The sequence below is a fragment of the Galleria mellonella genome, unplaced genomic scaffold (assembly GCF_026898425.1).
Source record: "Galleria mellonella isolate WM207_F2 unplaced genomic scaffold, CSIRO_AGI_GalMel_v1 utg165, whole genome shotgun sequence".
Classification (NCBI taxonomy): Eukaryota; Metazoa; Arthropoda; class Insecta; order Lepidoptera; family Pyralidae; genus Galleria; species Galleria mellonella.
In genome coordinates, this window is record NW_026442009.1 from 723,123 (window position 1) to 742,075 (window position 18,953).

At 28.9% G+C, this 18,953-nt stretch overlaps 2 protein-coding genes across 6 annotated transcripts in view; both read left to right on the forward strand.

The window, feature by feature from the left end:
• The window catches only part of LOC113519029 (lachesin-like), a 39,750-nt gene extending 38,150 nt beyond the window's left edge, over window positions 1-1,600 (forward strand). For all 3 annotated transcript variants that reach the window (XM_052892727.1, XM_052892725.1, XM_052892726.1), the window contains one exon: window positions 795-1,600. In XM_052892727.1, coding sequence (XP_052748687.1) covers window positions 795-901 — 107 coding nt within the window. In that variant the 3' untranslated portion in view covers window positions 902-1,600. The remainder of the gene's footprint in view (window positions 1-794) is intronic.
• A 17,176-nt stretch (window positions 1,601-18,776) lies between these two features.
• The window catches only part of LOC113519028 (uncharacterized), a 404,087-nt gene continuing 403,910 nt past the window's right edge, over window positions 18,777-18,953 (forward strand). For all 3 annotated transcript variants that reach the window (XR_008252593.1, XR_008252592.1, XM_052892773.1), the window contains exon 1: window positions 18,777-18,932. Coding sequence is in view for 1 of the 3 variants with exons in the window: in XM_052892773.1 (XP_052748733.1) it covers window positions 18,816-18,932 (117 nt within the window). In the remaining 2 variants the exon portion in view is untranslated. The remainder of the gene's footprint in view (window positions 18,933-18,953) is intronic.

Sequence of the window (18,953 nt, forward strand, 5' to 3'; positions counted from 1 at the left end):
AAAATAAATTTCAAGAAATTAGTAAACAAAATTTACTTATAAACCAAGGATCCGACGCAGCTTCTCACGGGAAGACAGATTTTTTTAAATAATACAGTCTACGTTACTCGCTGATAATGTAGCATTCTACAGGTGAAAGAATTTTTAAAATCGTTTGAAGAGATTTTGAGTTCATTCGTTACAATTAAACAATCCAATCTTCCCTTTTTATTATATTAGTGTAGTTATGAAAGATATTTGGGTGTTTTGATGTCTGTATGTTTCTTACACAAACACACTTCAATGGCAAATTTGAATGAAATTTTGTTAATTTTAAACTATCGCGTTGTTTACACATATTTTAAATACACAATCGGAAACTTCGGCAATAAAGAAGCAAGTATATAGGTACTATTTACCTGTAAAGGCTTTTTACATCGCCTTAAGTCCCCATTGTGTATTTAAAATATAAATAAAATTTGGTGCACAAATAGGTAATATCCTAATTTAACACATACGATACTATATACACTGATTCACGCAGGCAAAGCCATAGAAAAACACTAGTATTTAATAAATGCTTAATATTAAAGTTATAGTTTAGATTGTTTAAATAGTTGATATTACTATTAATTACACGGAGTTGGTTGGCATAACAATAAACATAGAACAGCAACGCATGGTTTAATATTCATGCAATGCAATAGTTTTATTTGAAGTAGCGTAAAGCTACTTATAAATTGCTTTCATATTATACAGCGTTCTAGATATGAGGAATTCAAGATTATGCTTATTAAAAACACCCTTTGTTACAGGTTACGACGACGACAACAATTCAGCAAATCTACAAAGAACAAATCCGTTTGTGATAACTTTTTTTTTGTGCTACACTTTATTGACAAGACTTTATTTGTATTCGTGATAGTCAATACGTCTTTTATATAATTTTATCTGTGATTCTGTTTTAATATGAAAGTTCCTTTTTTACTGCATGGATGGACAATAACTTGTCAGTCGTTGAACTTCATTTATTTAAAGGTAAATAATGTTTTAATTTTTTTTTTTGTATAAAGTCTACATTATTTGTTTCCCCTCATTTTTATAAAATTACATGTAAATATATTTTTCTTAAATCAGTATATATAATTTATTTAGTGTTAATTTGTTTATTTTGTAATTCGTTAATTCATTCTTAACTAGACGATGTTTGTATACCAGTTTTCTACTACATCGATTTTGTAAAAAGTTGCCTAATTAGACATTAATATTTGGTAATAGACCCACTTACTTGTCCAACACGAACTTTGTGTAGGTATATATGAGTACGTACTTTCCAGAGCTATTAGATTAATGTATACAGTAATGTATAAAATACGTAAACCAACTTTCTGTGCTTTAGTATCTAGATATTTTTTTTCTTTTGTCATCACTGATTGCCTGTAAATTACTGAACAGCATTTTTTTACTGTTAAGTAATTATATTTTGCTGTAAATATTAGAAGTTAGCAACTGTCATTGATACCATTGAGCAAACAGACTTTTGTAATACTGTAATTTACCTAATTGCTACAAAAAGAAACTGCCAAATGAATGTGTAAATTGAAATAAATTGATGCTTAAATTAATTTGTTTTATTAAGATATTTGATTTACCTAAATAGTTTTCTTTTATTCTTTATTATATTAATGATTTTACCATTAAATATGTTTAAATTTATGTTAAGATAAAATAATTGATTCGTAGAATTATTAGACAATAGATGTTCATTTAAACTATAATTAACGTATGTGGTTTAATTTTCTACCCCATGCGTTGCTGTTCCTGAATATTAAGGTATTCTTATTAGTTTCAATATTCTGTCATTTCTTTCATATTAAACTTCAAACTGAAACATAGTTATGTAGATACAGCACTTTCACGCCATAATACGAATTAAATATTGCTAGGTACCTACGAAAACTACTTTTGCATAAAATCTCCTTATGGTGATATCTTTGACATCACGAATTTCACTACTATTATAAATGCAAAAGTTTGCGAGCATGTTTATATGGATGAATGTTTGTTACTCTTTCATGCAAATACTACTAAACAGATTTAAATGTTTGGATAGGTTATATCCTTACTTAACTAAGATCTAACTAAAATTAATAATTGTGAAATCTCGCATCTTTCTTAACTAAATGTAAAGAGAGACGAAATAAAAGCTCGACCACCAACAGCAATATATCGTCATAGTCGTAGAATACTAACGGATCTGATAAATATATAAACTATAAAATAAATATATAAACTAAAATTTCATCCAACCATCTGGACAAGTGGCGGTCCTCCACCGTGCGTTTTTCAAGGCACTTTCTCCCACGCACAACCACTCTTTGGAATCAACTTCCAGCAGCAGTATTTCCGAACCGATTCGACAACATAACCTTCAAGAAAAAAGCATATTCCTTTTTAAAAGGCCGGTAGCACACCTACAATGCCGTAGGTGTTGTGGGTGACCATGGGCGGCGGTAGTCACTTACCATCAGGTGAGCCGCATGCTCGTTTGCCCCCTGTGTTGTAAAAAAAAAAAAAACTTTAAATATATAGATCCGTCAGTATTCTACGACTATGACGATATTATCATTGTAACAGTGATGGTGTACTTACATGCCCCCTATGTGCAACAACTGTTATTAAAAAGATTGACTATATAAGCTACAACCGAGCATACCAACGCCAACAACAGCCCTTTTGCAGGCAATTAATTAATAATAGCGGAGTCAAAGCGGTCGTCGTGACCGATATATCATATCCTATCTTAGGATATATTTGTAAGATACATTACGTGAAGATTCGCATGGCCGAAATCACGGGATACCAATTATTTTTAAAAATAATTATTAAAATCTAGATATGACCTAGAATTAGTCCATCACCTATGTAGTATGTATCTATTTCTGAAAGTATAAAAAGAACTTATATTCCCCTTAGGTTCGTTGTCTGCTTCTAAGCAAATTTAAAAGACGCAAATTTTCAAGTGTTTAAGAATAAATATGACAATAATTGTGTTCTTTGGTAGCACACAATTACTAAAATACTCTATCATTACTAATTCGTGCTAATATTATAAAAGTGAAAATGAGCTTGTATGTATGTTCCCTCTTAGCGTGGTACCGGCAAAACCAAACATCATAAGGAATAAATGATAAATTATAATGAATAAAGAATACTATTTTGGATAAAGAAGGACGTGGCCACTTCCTCCCTCCCCCCCCCCCCTCCCGATTAATAGACATATCACGGTCATGAGGTTAAAGTTGTGATTCAAAGAGTTATATAATAAAAATAAATTAATTTTCTACCCTTAATTACAAAAATTTGCATTTAAATTGTCTTTCACGTGCTTCATATATTTAAGGCTTTTATCAATCAGCAATCAAGTGCTTCATTAAAACAGAGGCATAACATTAGTCTAGAGTCAAAATAACAAACACTAACGAATTTGAAAGTACGCGCGCTTCTACCTACTCCTGTAATTTTTCTTTATTTTCTTATCGGTATATACCATATATGCAGCTTAAGGGTGGTGTAATATTCCTGAATGAAATTCCGTGGAACACAAGAGGGAAAATTCTACGAAACCCGCTAAGAGAAATGTTAAATTAAATCATTTTTATGAGTATATTATAAAACAAAGTTTACGATATTTTATGGACTATTTATCAAATAAAAATATTTCTTTTACATTTCATGCTTCAATTACTATAAGTATAATTTAGATTTTATAAATTATACTAGTAACTCACCCCAGCTTCGCAGGGATATATAAACAGATAGACAAATAACTTAAATTTGTACTTTATATCAACAAATAGGATGTAACAACAATTAATTGGAGGGGAAGGGATTGTTAGTAATGCGGACTACCAGTCCCATTGCTAGCAATATACCCTATTAGGTCGACCTCCACGTGCCGACTTCTAAGTATATTTATCACGGTAGGCTAACTGACCTGCCTTTTCATTCTCATTTATCATTCCTCACTGGTGCCCCGCCAATGTATACCGTCCGTATCAGCCGATTCAAATAATTACAAAATAAGAAAAATGTAAATGTAAAATGTACGTGTTTAATAAGAATTTAGATAAGAATAAATGTCATGATATATGATAGATAATATCATCGTCTTTCGATTCTATTCTGTTTTTATTAAATAAATTGAACAAAAAAGGTTATAATAGTAATAATAGTAATAGTTATATATGTAGTCTCGTGGATATTTTTATGAGTAATGATGAATACACTAAATATGGAATACATATTTATTTATTTATTTATTTATTTATTTATTTATTACATCCACTGGGTGAGCCTTACAGTCTCCCAATACGCCCACCCAGGAAAGCATGAATACAACAACATATAGAATATTACATATATACAACAAGAATAATATATAAACAAAAACGTCTGAACACAAATACTCTGTGGTCACCCGACGAAACTCCAGCAAGTTGGAGGATCCAATTGCGGATACTGGCTCAAAACATCATTGAGTAGTTTCAATGCAAGAGATAGGGGAGCCTGCTTAGCGAACTCTGTTCTTCGTAATGGAACATCGAATAAGTGTAATAAGAATAATATATTTATATTAGTTTTCGCAGGGCACTCCAATCAATGACTTTTATAGGGAAATTTCTGATATCTTAGATTACATTATTATATTTTATTTTTCAACGAACATCAAAGTCAAGGAGCTTTGTGAACCTCCTTTTCGATTCTCTTCGGTTGTTTTTTGTATTTCTGTTTGTTACCTCATACCTCCGTCAATTATAAACTGATTTGGAAAATTATTTTTTTATCTGAAAGAATATACTTATAGATAAGTTCCATAGAATTTTTATCCAAATCGGTTCAGTAGTAAACTACTATTACTGTTTTGATTACAAAACTAAAGTTTTGTAATCAAAACACTAATTTTCCACAATTTTTTTATGAAACACAATCTTAATTATTTTATCATAAAATATATATCGACATATTTCTCACTGATAATGTAGGCTCTTATAGGTTAATAAATTTTTAAAATCGGTTAATTAGAGTTTATTCATCACAAACAAACAAATATACAGAGAATCAAATCTTTTTAATACAAGTGTAGATTTTTAATTGGAAAGCTAGTTTCATACATGGTGTTAACAATTACATGTACTAATGAAAATAAAATTTTATAAAAACTTTAAAATAGTTTCCAGTTTTAATTAAAGCATACAGAATAAAAGAAATCCGTTACTCAGATTTTTTAAGCAAAAAATACAATGTGTGAAAGTACATACCTACTTGCATCACAAAAGTACATTGGCCTTTACTGTTCCGACAAATCGATATCTTACTAAGTAATTTAATACATTCGAGTTTTATGCTAGTGAATTCTCAATAGAATAGAGTGAAGGTGGCAATCTTTTCCAAATGGTGCAATCACCGACTATTTTATATTTCATACTTATCTAATCAAATGTAATACGCTTCATCCCTTACTTTTATAAAGGATTATTTTAGGGTTCGGTAAATAATCAAGTAATTAAAATTGAACCCTTAGTATTATCTCTTAGCCTCTCTGTAGGCTAGCCTGTCATTATGCTATCAGTGAGTAACAAATTGGATAAACAATGTTTTATGATTTTGTCTTAACAAAAATTATAATTTAATCGTTAGCATGATATGAAATTAGGAGAAATTGTTATCGGTTGCGAAAAAAATTATAACCTTCTTAGAAATCAAATTCAAATACAAATAATCTTTACTCAAATAGAGTTCTTAACAAGCACTTTTAAATTGTAATTTTTTATGAGTCTACTGCAGGGTTCGGAATGTTGTTATGTGCTGAAACTAATTCGCAAAAACTCAACAGTTACTTGTTTTAGTTAGTTGTTTTAAATCTTTATTAACATTTTGTATATTTAAATGTACTATGCCTTAAATTACATAGTCATTAAAAAGCTCGTACATAATCGACTAACACCATGCACATTTGTCATTCTTGTAATCGTTTAGTTAATCAGTTCACGGTAAGAATATTGCGGAATAAACTTTTGTTAAATTAAGAGTCTTCCTTTTTGTAGTATGTTTAAAATTAGAATTTTGTTTTCTTTCCGTCTCTTTTTTTAATATACTACTAAATTGCGTAATCAAGAAGACGGTTCATCTAACGGTAATTAACCACCACAGCTCATTAATACTTGCAATACTGTCTGTCACTTATTGTACTATGTGTAACGTATGTCACTATTTATAACTGAGCATTAAAAATATGAGATCCAACAATTATGTTTACATATTTTTTCTTTATTCTATACTATGTTAGAATCAGTATTCACTAGAATACATCTGGTCTGGAGCCCATCTTGACTTTATGGGCTTTGGGATGAGAAAATCTATTACTTTTATATTTACTTTACTAATTGTACTGACACATATTCACCATTCAAATCAAAACACAGTAACAAATACCCTAATAAAAAAAAACCTAATTTACGAGAAAAAATTACCGTAAAGGCGTCTTTCTGCAAAATCTTACTCTAATACCTTTTCTTATATGAAGAATTTTTTATATCATAATAATAAATATAGCTGATATATTACAGTGTAATAAAATATATGTTTAGGTATGTTCACTTTATATAACATATACGTAATGAACTCTTGTTGGAAATTGTAATAGAAAATAATAAATATTATTAAGAAATGTCATTTTGACCGTACCAGTAACTGTAGTTTATAGTAAATACGGTAGGCAGGTGGATACATAACACATAAACGATCAAGTAAAATTTTTAAAAAGCCTAAATAAAACTACTGCCTACAATAAGTTCCAAATAGCTAGTGCCTTTCAGTTGATAGATAAAGTAGACAGATATATAATACATTAACGATGAAGCACAATTTTAAAATAATTCACAGGAAACTATTTAGTTCAAAGGAACCTTACTAATGCATATTCGATATTATCTTGGCCTTTTTTAACACTTTGTTGCACAGTGACTTTAATTAACAAATAACATGCTATAGAACAAATTGCTTAGTTGTTAAAATGGAAATAAAATTAGTAGAAAATAATTTGTAGCTTTGCTGTGTAGTGGTAAAGTGGAAAACATTTCAATTTGAAATATTAAATAACTAAAAAGGTTTTGATGATATAAAATTATATATATTTCAAATGCCTATACTTTATTATAGAAGTCCATTTGATAAGATCATTGTTGACTAACGGTACTAGTTATTTAATTGATTAATCTGTGTATTATCTATTGCTAGAATACTATATTAATAATTACACTTCTTTTATGAAGTAGCAAATTTTTTTATTACTTAGTTACCACAATTAGATTAGTTTTTTTAAGAAATAATCAATTTATTTATTTATTTACTAGCTTCTTGCCTGCTACTTCGGAAATGTGGATTTAACAAGCATGAAAACTAATGAAACAATTCACTTCAGAATGACTTATTAAAATAAACGAAATTTTAGATTACATCTACAGGAACACAACTGTAAAACTACATCCAATTTGTTGCAATTGTTTTTGCGTGATGCCAGAACAAACATTCAGACAGATAAAATTTCAAAAATTATTATAGAATTAGAATTTTTATTCATTTTTATAGATGTTACATCATAATGTAGGTGTCCAATCTTATATTATATATTGTCATATTATATATTATACTTTTTATTACTTATTAATCATGTTTGACAATTCATTAATAATATAAAATCAATAAAAGTACACAATATTATAAAAGCTGCAATATAATATATATATATGTATATATATAGGCGACGGTTATCACTTTAAATCAGGTGGGCCATCAGCTTGTTTGCCATTCTAAGTTGTATAAAAAAAAAATATCCATAAATAGCTTGAAGAGCATTTTTTTTAAATAGGATATATTATTACATCTCTTGATACTTTTATACTTTTACATAGATGGTTATACAAGTATATCCGTATTACCATGCAGTAAGCGTTAGCACTCAATACATTTAATCGTTGCTTAGACACATAATTTATTTTTATTTATATTACTTCGGCTTGTTCTAGTTGTGTATTTAACAATTTAATATTAAGGTAACGGTTATTAAATACATTCAATACAAAAATCTTACATTCTCTTAACTCATATAATGTATTGCACATAATAAACAACGAACAATTAAACCTAAGGTGTACATGTCATTCCATTTACTTTTCCAATCCCTAATCATTTCTAACGCCAATAGCAATGCGCAACTTTACAAACCCGACTACTAATTATTCGAATGAGCTAATTATTTGAATTATTCGAATGATTTTTAAATCATTTTTAATGTCATCCGACTACTAATAATTTACCAGAGGGAGACTTTGTACAAAAGTCGATTGCTTTTTGATTGAAAGTTACCTCTGTCCCATTCGTGTTTCTCCCGTGAAGCAGTTGTGTTTGCATGGCTGTGTTTCAGTTTGATGGGTGGGATATGGCGTGAATTTACAGAGTACAGAGGAATTACACCCGAGTCCTCAGGAATAGCAACGCATAGGGGGTATCATGTTATGTCCATGGTACTGCTCATGTCTATAGGCGATGATTACCACTTTCCATCAGGTGGGCCGTCAGCTTGTTTGCCATTCTAAGTTGTATAAAAAAAAATATCATTTGACTACTAATTCCATTAATTAGTAACAGTTGATGTACGGGTCGATCTGATCGTTGGAATTCTTTTTTTTTTATAATGTACAAGAGTGTTGCCAATTTAAATTTAGTAAAAATTACAAATTTTCGATAAAAATAAGTAAGTAAAGTTGTAGTAAATGTGTATTTATAGCAAATTGCTATAGTTATTATTAAAATAAACAGAAAAATAAATAAGTAAGGAATTATTATTATGAAATTGATGCTGGCGTTTTTTTTTCATAGCCGTCGTTTTTATTGATATTGATATATATTGATTGATATTGATTTGGAATAGACTTGGTAGTAGCAGATATAGAATAAGAACTTTCTTGTAGTTAGTCATTAATTACAAAATCATTCGAATACGGAAATTAGTATATTACTAATTTTGTAGTCGAAATATAAAATTAGTAATTACTAATTATTCGAGTAACAAAATCCCTCAAATTCGCGTATCGCTAATGCCATATCACTAGCTTGTTGATCACAGATTATGTAAATCATTGACATATTTCTGCAAGTAGCGACATCTATTAACGGCGACACTTGACTAGACTCATTCTCCTTATCCAAACAATCATTCTCCTTATTGAAGTCCCTGTGACCATTTAACTTTGTATGTGTCGGTGCGATTACTGTTTCTATTTTTATTAGTGCAGTTAATTGTAGATAATCGTGTTCGTAGCGTATTTAAGCCTATAGTGATTAAAATTCTGCGTATTAGTAAATTTTGAATGTGACTTAAAGGTATATAGTTTAATATACATATTTAGTGTGGAATCCAAAGTTGACGGTAGGTCACTTGATTGTACATTCTTAGATCGGTGGTGAAACTGAACTTTAGTATGGAAATTTTTGCTCGGGGTATTCAATGCCTCAATATATAAATGTAAATAACAACACGTCATTGATTCCGTTTCTTTGATTTATTTTTGTAATTTATAATTTTCTCTTTATAAATTTTTTATTACATTGTCTGCACATAGTAGTTTTTTTTTAATTTTGAAGTCTCAAATTGTAATTTCTGAATTTTTTATTGTTCAAATCTCATTGATATATCTGGTAGACTGAAGGAAATGCTATTTAATTCTGTTTTATTGTCTATATCTGAATAGAAAATTATTGAGCTCTTTACGGTTTTTTTACAGTTATATAGTTTTCGTCATAGTAATTCTGTGCTAGGAATTCTGTATTTGAAGTATAGTCATTTTCACTCAATAATTTTATTGGTGAAATTTTGTCGAAAGATTATTATTGTGTACTTATATAATTGGCAACAACAGATGTTGTCATCTATTGGCGACAGCTATAGATACGTTTATTATTCCAGGAGTCTAGAATTTGAAATTTATAATGATATTAGAGTATTTAGTTTATTTCAGAATTTTAATAACCACACAAATAATATAGTCGTTTTAGTCTACATTACATTATTTTAATTATAATCTAATTTTAATATTTAATTCTTTAATTATTAACAATATATCATATATATGAGATAGTTCTCTTTGTTTTATATTGCATTACATGCCAATAGGACTAATTAGTGATAGTGTTAATAGTGTCAGCGTGTCAGTAGTATCAAGCGCAATTATGTGATTATTCTGATTCTGTGTTCTTGTATATCTTAATAAGACCTCTCATAGTACATAGCTTAAAAGGCGGATATATAATAACTATATAATCAAATGTATAGGTTTATATATAATTCTATTAATATAATAAATACAAATTTTTCTAACCCTCAGCAGATGTATGGATGTTTGACACTCTTTCACATAAAAACTACTAAACAGATTTGGATGAAATTTAGTATTCGGGTTTATTATATTCCAACTCAGTACATAGGATACTTTATATGCTTATTTACATGGTTAAAACCACGGGATATAGTTAGTAATAAAATAAAATAATGATGGTGATCATGACTCATTAATTTTTTTTTTAAATGAAGCTTTATATCATCGAGTAGCACATTCCTGTCAGTGACAATCATCAAAATAAGTTTTAAAAAATGTTATATAAAACAAAAGTATATATATTTTAGAAATAGATTTATATACTGAACAGTAGATTTATATAAATACTGTACGAGTGAAAGTTAGAATTATAACTCTATTTTCTATATTCTGTACTTTCAAAAAGTGTTTGAAATAGTGATGTAATTGGATATATTTCAATAAACATATGGGAAAAGTGTTTGGGAATATATTATAATATACGAGGATAATGTATTTTTATGACAACATTTATATAAGACAGTAACTCAAAAATATGTATATAAAAATATTTGCATTTGTGATTAATTTACATAATATATAATAAGGCATAAACATAGATTGAAAACAATAAAAATTTGGAACTGTCCATACTAATTTGATAACTGGACGTGTCAAGTTCTTATAATAAACTCCAAATTTGACGTTTTTTAATAGTATTTTTTTTTATATTTAGTTTCACTAACAGGATACTCCATTGAAAGGATGCTAATTATTTCGCTTACAACCTGTATAATTATATCCCATTGCATCTAGATAAGAGCGCTGTATTCCAAACCAATAGCAATACATAACCGACGCGAATGTGTCTAATGTATACTCGTATTAACATCACCACGCCTGCCAAATCCAATTACGTTATACGTTATTGCTATTTCCGATAATAATCTGCCAGTCTACAGCTGTTATCGATACGCTGAATATTCCAAACAACTTTTGGAAGCCATAAACTGTCTGTTGTTCCGCTTCACTTCCACCTGAAGCATCATAGAATCATACAGGTCTCTATAAACAAAAATATTTCGTACTGACAGGTACTGAAGTTTTCCCACAAAGTTTGCTCGTTGCGTTAGTAATTGATAGCAGTAAAATTGTAATGAATATTTTTAATAGAATTCGTATTTTTGTCATAAAACTATAAATAACTTATTAGAGTCAAATATGATAAATAGAAACAAATTTGATGCATACAAACTTAAATTATATACTAAAAACTGCAATTAGAAGAATCATTAAAAAATTTACGTTGAAATAGAAATAAAACAAAAGTTCTTAACAGTCTATAAAAATAAAATAAAAACCAGAGAGTTCTTATCTCAAATGATCAACATCTTTTTTCTTTTTAACTTCTTAATATAACCGATGGGTACTAAAAAATATGTAATGTTAAATTATTTATAAGTACTGTATTTTTACAAATCAATAATATTTAAAAACTGAAACTTTATTAATATTTTAACGAAGAAATAATGAGAATAATGTCTTACTTTTTCAGGAGATATGTAGTAAAAAAAAATTATTTTATCTCGTGAAGATTAAATTGCGTAACGTAAGCGGCATGGTACATAATTATAATTAACTAGCTGTATCTCGCTACTTCGCCTTCGTAAATATTAGTATATTATATAAATATAATAATATGATTACGAGTAAATATATATATGCTAAAATAAAATATAACCTATCCGTGTACCAAATTTCGTTCCAATCCGTTTAGTAGTTTTTGCATGAAAGAATAACAAACATCCATTTACCCATCCATGCATCCATCCATCCTTCTGTCCATCCATCCATCCATCATTACAGATTTCCGCATTTTTTTATATTAATAGAATATACGAATAATTTAAAGTACCCATTTTAGAAATAAATCTGATTACAACTCTCAAGTGGTGTTTCGTTACCAAGCCTCATCGTACCGAGGCAAGTGAACAATTACCTACCAAGGTAAGAGGGTACAATGCGACAAAGAACAAAGGTGTCTGTTTTGCAAAGGAAGTTTGGGTATTGTTTTTGCCGCAGCCATATGGTGCAGCTTAGTTGAGGAAAACAAAGGTTTACTAGATTTGTGGATAATATCATCCTACTTCTGGAACATGAGGAGAATGAAGGTTTTTCTAGTTGTGCGTCTACCATAAAGTTGCTTAAATCAGTGGCTTATTTTGGTCTACTTTCACAGAAAATTTATTTTTTAGTTCTTTCGCTAACTTAGTTCATAATTCCTGCTTCAATTAACTAGCGGATAATCTGCACTTTAGTTAATATGTTAAAAATTTGCCTAAATTTTTCGTATTAGGCTTTCTTTCTACCACTATGAGCATTCTCAGAAAGAGTTCATTTGTACGACCAATTTAAGTGTTGTTTTCGCTAGAAAAATTCTAACCTAATATTTTTATATGCAACTTAGAATGGCAAACAAGCTAACGGCCCATCTGATGAAAAGTGGTATGATACAATATAAAGATATTTTTTGATGTAATAAATAACATCGTGGCTCTTGGGAATATCAGCACATGAAGCACATGAAAATATTTCACAACGGTTACTATTTACCATTAAATAAGTCTTCAACTTATTTGGCATTTTCAATAAAATAAAAATAAAATAAACGCTATTTTTTTTTTTTTAATTATTCTTATAAAGTTCTAACGTCTCAGTTGTAATGATAAATTAAAATGAAAGACTGCCACTGCGAATCAAACAATTGATATGTTTAGCTGATAAATCTATGGTATAAATTTTGAGACCTCGTAGGTAAATATAAAATACAAATTACGAGTACATCACTCACAATGTTAAAACAGTATAAAGAATATCTCTCTTGCATCATCACTCACATATAACACTTTTTCACAATAAGTAATTAGCCTCATTTTTCTTGACGACACGTTTTAATATCATATAACTGATAAATGGCTGCTTATCAGTTATTAAGAAATATCTTGTATTACATACTAATTCATTTGAGAAAACAAGCTATTTTTAAATCACACCATTTCATATAAATAAAATGCCATATGTATTATTTGTAATCTATGCATGATTCCATATGATATTGTTTCTAAGCCAGTGAAATCTGGCATTAGAAAAATTTTGGTAACAGATATTGTGAATATAAACTTTCATTAGAATTCTTCTTTTAGTATTTCTTAGAAGGCACAGAAAGTCATATGTATACATGTTTATCATATCTTTGTAATGTAATAATAATTATATTTATATTATACGAGTATAAAAGGTAGACAAAATCAGAATCGTTGTAAAGCCGTATTTTATACTACGCTAAAGCCTCTTTGATATATTCTATAATTTTTATAATAGACAAAAATATAATAGTTACCCTGCTTACGTTATTAATATATACTGACAGGATATCAGTGAGAGGTGATAGATAGTATGAAGCCACGCTAACGGGCCTTTCGTGACAAATTCACTATAAGGGATTCACTATTACCAGAGGGAGACTTTGTACAAAAGTCGATTGCTTGGGTACCTCTGTCCCATTCGTGTTTCTACTGTGAAGCAGTTGTGTTTGCATAGCTGTGTTTCAGTTTGAAGGGTATTGCATGGATTTACAGGGTACAGTGGAATAACACCTGAGTCCCCAGGAATGGCAACACATGGGAGGTATCATGGGCGAAACAGTATACTCTGTTATGAACATGGTACTGCTCATGTCTATAGGCGACGGTTACCACTTTCCATCAGGTGGGCCGTCAGCTTGTTTGCCATTCTAAGTTGTATAAAAAAAATTATGAGAGACAGCTTAGAATTTGATCTGAACCTGATGTTGGTATATTGTAGGTTATTTTTGAATCAATTAAACAAAGTAAGTCCAAACTTTCCAATTTTTATTAATTGATGCATTTAAATTAGTTTTTAAAGCTTATCCCAAGGAGACTTTAGACAAATGATACTTACCCGTAGGTACGGTGGATTAAAAATTGTTTTCTACTGTCATCTTCGTCTATTAATTTGCGTAATTTATCAAAGATGATGTTATATGACATTGGAAGTGCCAAAAAGACTGACTTCATGGCAATCAAAAACCCCCCTATGTACAACCCCAAACTCTATTCCTGAGAACTAAGGTATTCCTTTGTGTTCTGTGATTACGCTACCAAGAATAATATAAATAATATTGTAATTAGATCGCATTAAATAGTCAATATTTGTCGTATGGTTCTGACATAGAATGGTTCACCATTTTCTTTCCCGTGAGTGTCGTAAAAGACGACTAATGGAACTTAATAGTCGAGAGTTGGGCGGCAGCGTCTCTCTTAAAACGTCACCAAAGCCTAACTGCGGTTGCCAACCCGTCCGCCAATTGTGGTAACTACTGGCAAACCCCCCTTATGGGGGACGCCTATGTTCATCAGTTGACAGATGCGGCTGATAGGGAAGTACTTAATATAAATTTAAATATTTGCAAGATTTCCTATTTAAATTTACTGCAAAATCTTCATTAAAAATAATTATAACAATCAACAACAGAGACAATGGTAATAATGAATGAGTTCAAATGGGTCTCTTACGTTTCGATAATATTAATGATCAATTAAAAGTTTATTGATCTTACCTACACTTTAACTTTAACCATTCTAAAGGACATTAAGATGAAATGCAATGTTAAATAGGTTTAACCCGATGTACTCGATCAATGTGTCGCGGATAGTTTAACGGTAAACAAAGTATATATTTACTTTATTCGACGTTTCAATATCAATGCACTAGTCATAATCACGATCAGAATTAATAATTTCATGTATCTAAATGATAAAGGCACTAGATTTATATTATAGTTCCATTTAACTATGTATTAAAGGATAATATATATATTTATTCTGAAACTCTTATTTCATTGAGCCCGTAGTGAATATATGTATTTTTGGATGTGTTGTTGAAAGTATATATATATATATATATATATATATATATATATATATATATATATATATATATTTTATATTGGTTGTAATAAATAAATATATATATATATATATCCAGTTCATTTGCTTGACCGAAATATTATCTATATAACTCTATATCCTATCCAAAAACAGAATGTCTATAGCAAATTCTTAGTTACTTACGATTGGTTGAACCATTAAAATGTCAAGAGGTTACAAAATTCAAATTCATTCCACTACTTAAGCCTAATAGAGTAACAAACAATTAAATGTTTTCACAAATATTCATATATCATTATTAATACTCTCACATACTACGTGAGAGTTTTTGAATATTCGTTCCTCAATTACGCTTAAATAACTGAACGGATCGTCAGCTTAATTGCCATTGTAAGCCATTTAAAGGTTGCATAAAATCCTGTCCATAACCAACAACCATAATACAAGCACCTATAGACTTTTTTCTGACTCTATAAATACGAATATATTCTGATGAATTTGTACGACAAAAGCAACTTTGTTGTTAGTATAATAATCACTATGTAACAGATTTAAATTATTGTGTTGGAAACTCCAACAATTAACAACATATATATCAATTAAAAAACAATCAAATAGGTACACAAGTTCATTGAAAGAATTGTTTTTATTAATAATAGTTTTGTTTACGTTCATTAAATATTTTGTGAGATACGGACTTTCTCTTACATAGGTACGTTTATTATTATAATATATTAATAATTATGATATTTTCCAATTCAACTACTATTTTATTTTTTGCCAGGAAACGTCTACTCTGTGTTATAATGATTTCTGTTACCTTCCTTGTGTGGTTAGATGTTATTCCTTAATCTCCACGAAATGAATGATATATGAGCAATACGTGAGCAATAGTTGAGCCAACATTACACAGATTGTATTTGTCACTTATTTGGTTGTGAGGTCATCCAGTGCGTGTAGACGCATACGCGTGATAGTCACAAATTAGCCTTGTGTTATTGTAGAATTTGGTAGAACTTCAAATAAATGTAACGCAGAAAAAAATTTTGCTTAGAGGAAGATTTTGATTTTTTATGAATAACTTATTTAAACCAAATACTAAATTAAGTGTAAAAAAGAATTTTTATAACTTATGTGTAAGTATGTACATACTTAGATATATTCATAACTAGATTTAATCAGCGACTGCATACGCATAACTGGGATATGTTCACTAACTGGAATAAAAAACTTATATCCTTCTCTATTCAATATAATACCTGTATACAAAATTTCATAATTATTGGTTAAGCCATTAAGACGCTATGAAGAAACAAACACACAGACTTTCAAATTTATATCATTATTAACTTTTATACAAAGCAGCCTATATCACTTACCATTCTCCCACCCATATAGTATGTGTATACCGAAATTTATAGTGATTGATTAACCCGTTAAATCACTATAAGGTAACAAACACAAATTTACTGTCATAATTATAATATTAGTAAGGATTATAACGAAAAAATGTAAATAAAGCCCGCATCATAAGGAACTAAGTAAACATAAAGTATCTAGTGTAATATAAAATCTAAAGATAACGCATCAAAGAGACGTCATTTTCATAACAAATCAACGACATGATAGAAGTACGAACAAAGTGCTCTCAGATGTCAATAGATTTATTACTATTATAAAATAAAAATGAATACTTTATGTGTTAAATTTATTATAAGGATATACTATAAAAACTTTAGAGTTTTAAGCTAGAATTCATTTTTGGAATTCCTAAACTGCATTCAATCATTCACGAGGTGATCTCACCGGTAAACGAAATGACACAGTTCAATAAAGTACTATAAATAATAATTAAAGAAATGGTTTCATATACAAATAGAATACAATATATAAGAAAATTAATACTAAAATCAATTGTCATGCAATTTAATACCAGCTTTTTTACTACATACATCATATCATCATCATTTTTTCACATATATATCATTTACAACATCAATATTAATATAATTTTAAACAATATAAAGATTTACAAATCAATTATACAGTTAAATAAAATATTAAAATGTATAATAAAATTTTATAATAATATAATGATATTATTTGTACTTATATAATAAATGTTAAAATAAATGAATATACTACTTACATTAGAAATTTCGTTTAATGGTTTATTTGACAGTTCAATTAGAAGGGAAAGTTGATTTATTTCAAAGGACTCTCAATTTGTTCCATAACTGGACACTTAGTGTGTATACACACATACTGGACTGAACTTGACAGGAGCGTTTAGGACGGACTGTTGGTGGTAATATTTAAACCGGGAGCAGAGGTACGATGGAGAGTTGGGGTTATTGAGTATGTTATAAAGGAAAGAAAGGATGTGCATATCATGTCGAAGTCGGATAGGGAGCCACTTTAACTGGTTAAAAATATACGTATTTTTAATATAGTTTTAAACAAATATTTACAAATCAATTAATATAATTATTTTATGATAATATATATATATATATATATATATATATATATATATATATATATATATATATATAGTTAAGCATATGCAACTGCACTTAAAAAATATACTTTTCGTTTTTTATATATATGTGTGTGTGTAATTAGTTTATATATAGTTATTTACAGTTACAATTTCACAAAAATATCCTCAAAAGATACTGAAAAAAAAAATCCTTAAGGGTTTATAAAAACCTCAGTTATTCACTTACTGCAAAAGTTAGGAGTGTAAGCTTAAGAGTATGGCTATTTTACATAAAAAACCATAAAAACAAGGTAAGAACACTGCATCAGATTCGAGTGCAGTTTTCATAATATGTTTAACCAGCTAAATCCTTTCGAGCACAAAATTTTATGGGAATTATTGTAATCCTACTAAGAATTGAGGGCATCGTCTATTATGCTTAATATAAAAATGGTTGAAAAATATTTATTTATATATTGATATTGAAAATTTGTTTAAAACTTAATTCTCTTAAATTTGTCTTAATACCTATTTTAAATGTAAGTCAAATTAGTTACTGTACAAATTAATTGTATTCTATTTTTTTTTCCAATTATTGACTATTTGTAAATGATGTTCATTTTATATATTAAGCTTTAAACTAGTAAATTATATTACACGTTTTCTTATAAATAAGAGTCATAAAATCAAATACTTATAGGGTAATCATAAAAACAAAAATGGCTGTAATCTTGCACGTTACGTAGAGCATAATTTAAATTAGCATAACGATAAGTAAATTAGCGCCCTCTTCTAAGGATTATTTAACCATATGGGTATTCAAATGACACAATGATTCCAAGAATACAGCATAAAATTAAAACTCACATCATATGATGTGATATATATTAGCATAACACTGCGGTAACGGTATCCATTACATCTCTGCAGCCAATACAGTGAGACGTCTAGTTTCTCTCGTTTATCAGTATGTTCTACGATTCTCGTTATATTTACGGTGACCAGAATGTTGAAGTACCGGCCCATTTGAATTTTGGAAAATATATATTGGACCGGCTACGATTGATGAATAATGAAGTAGCACTGGTAAGTTTTAAACTACAATAT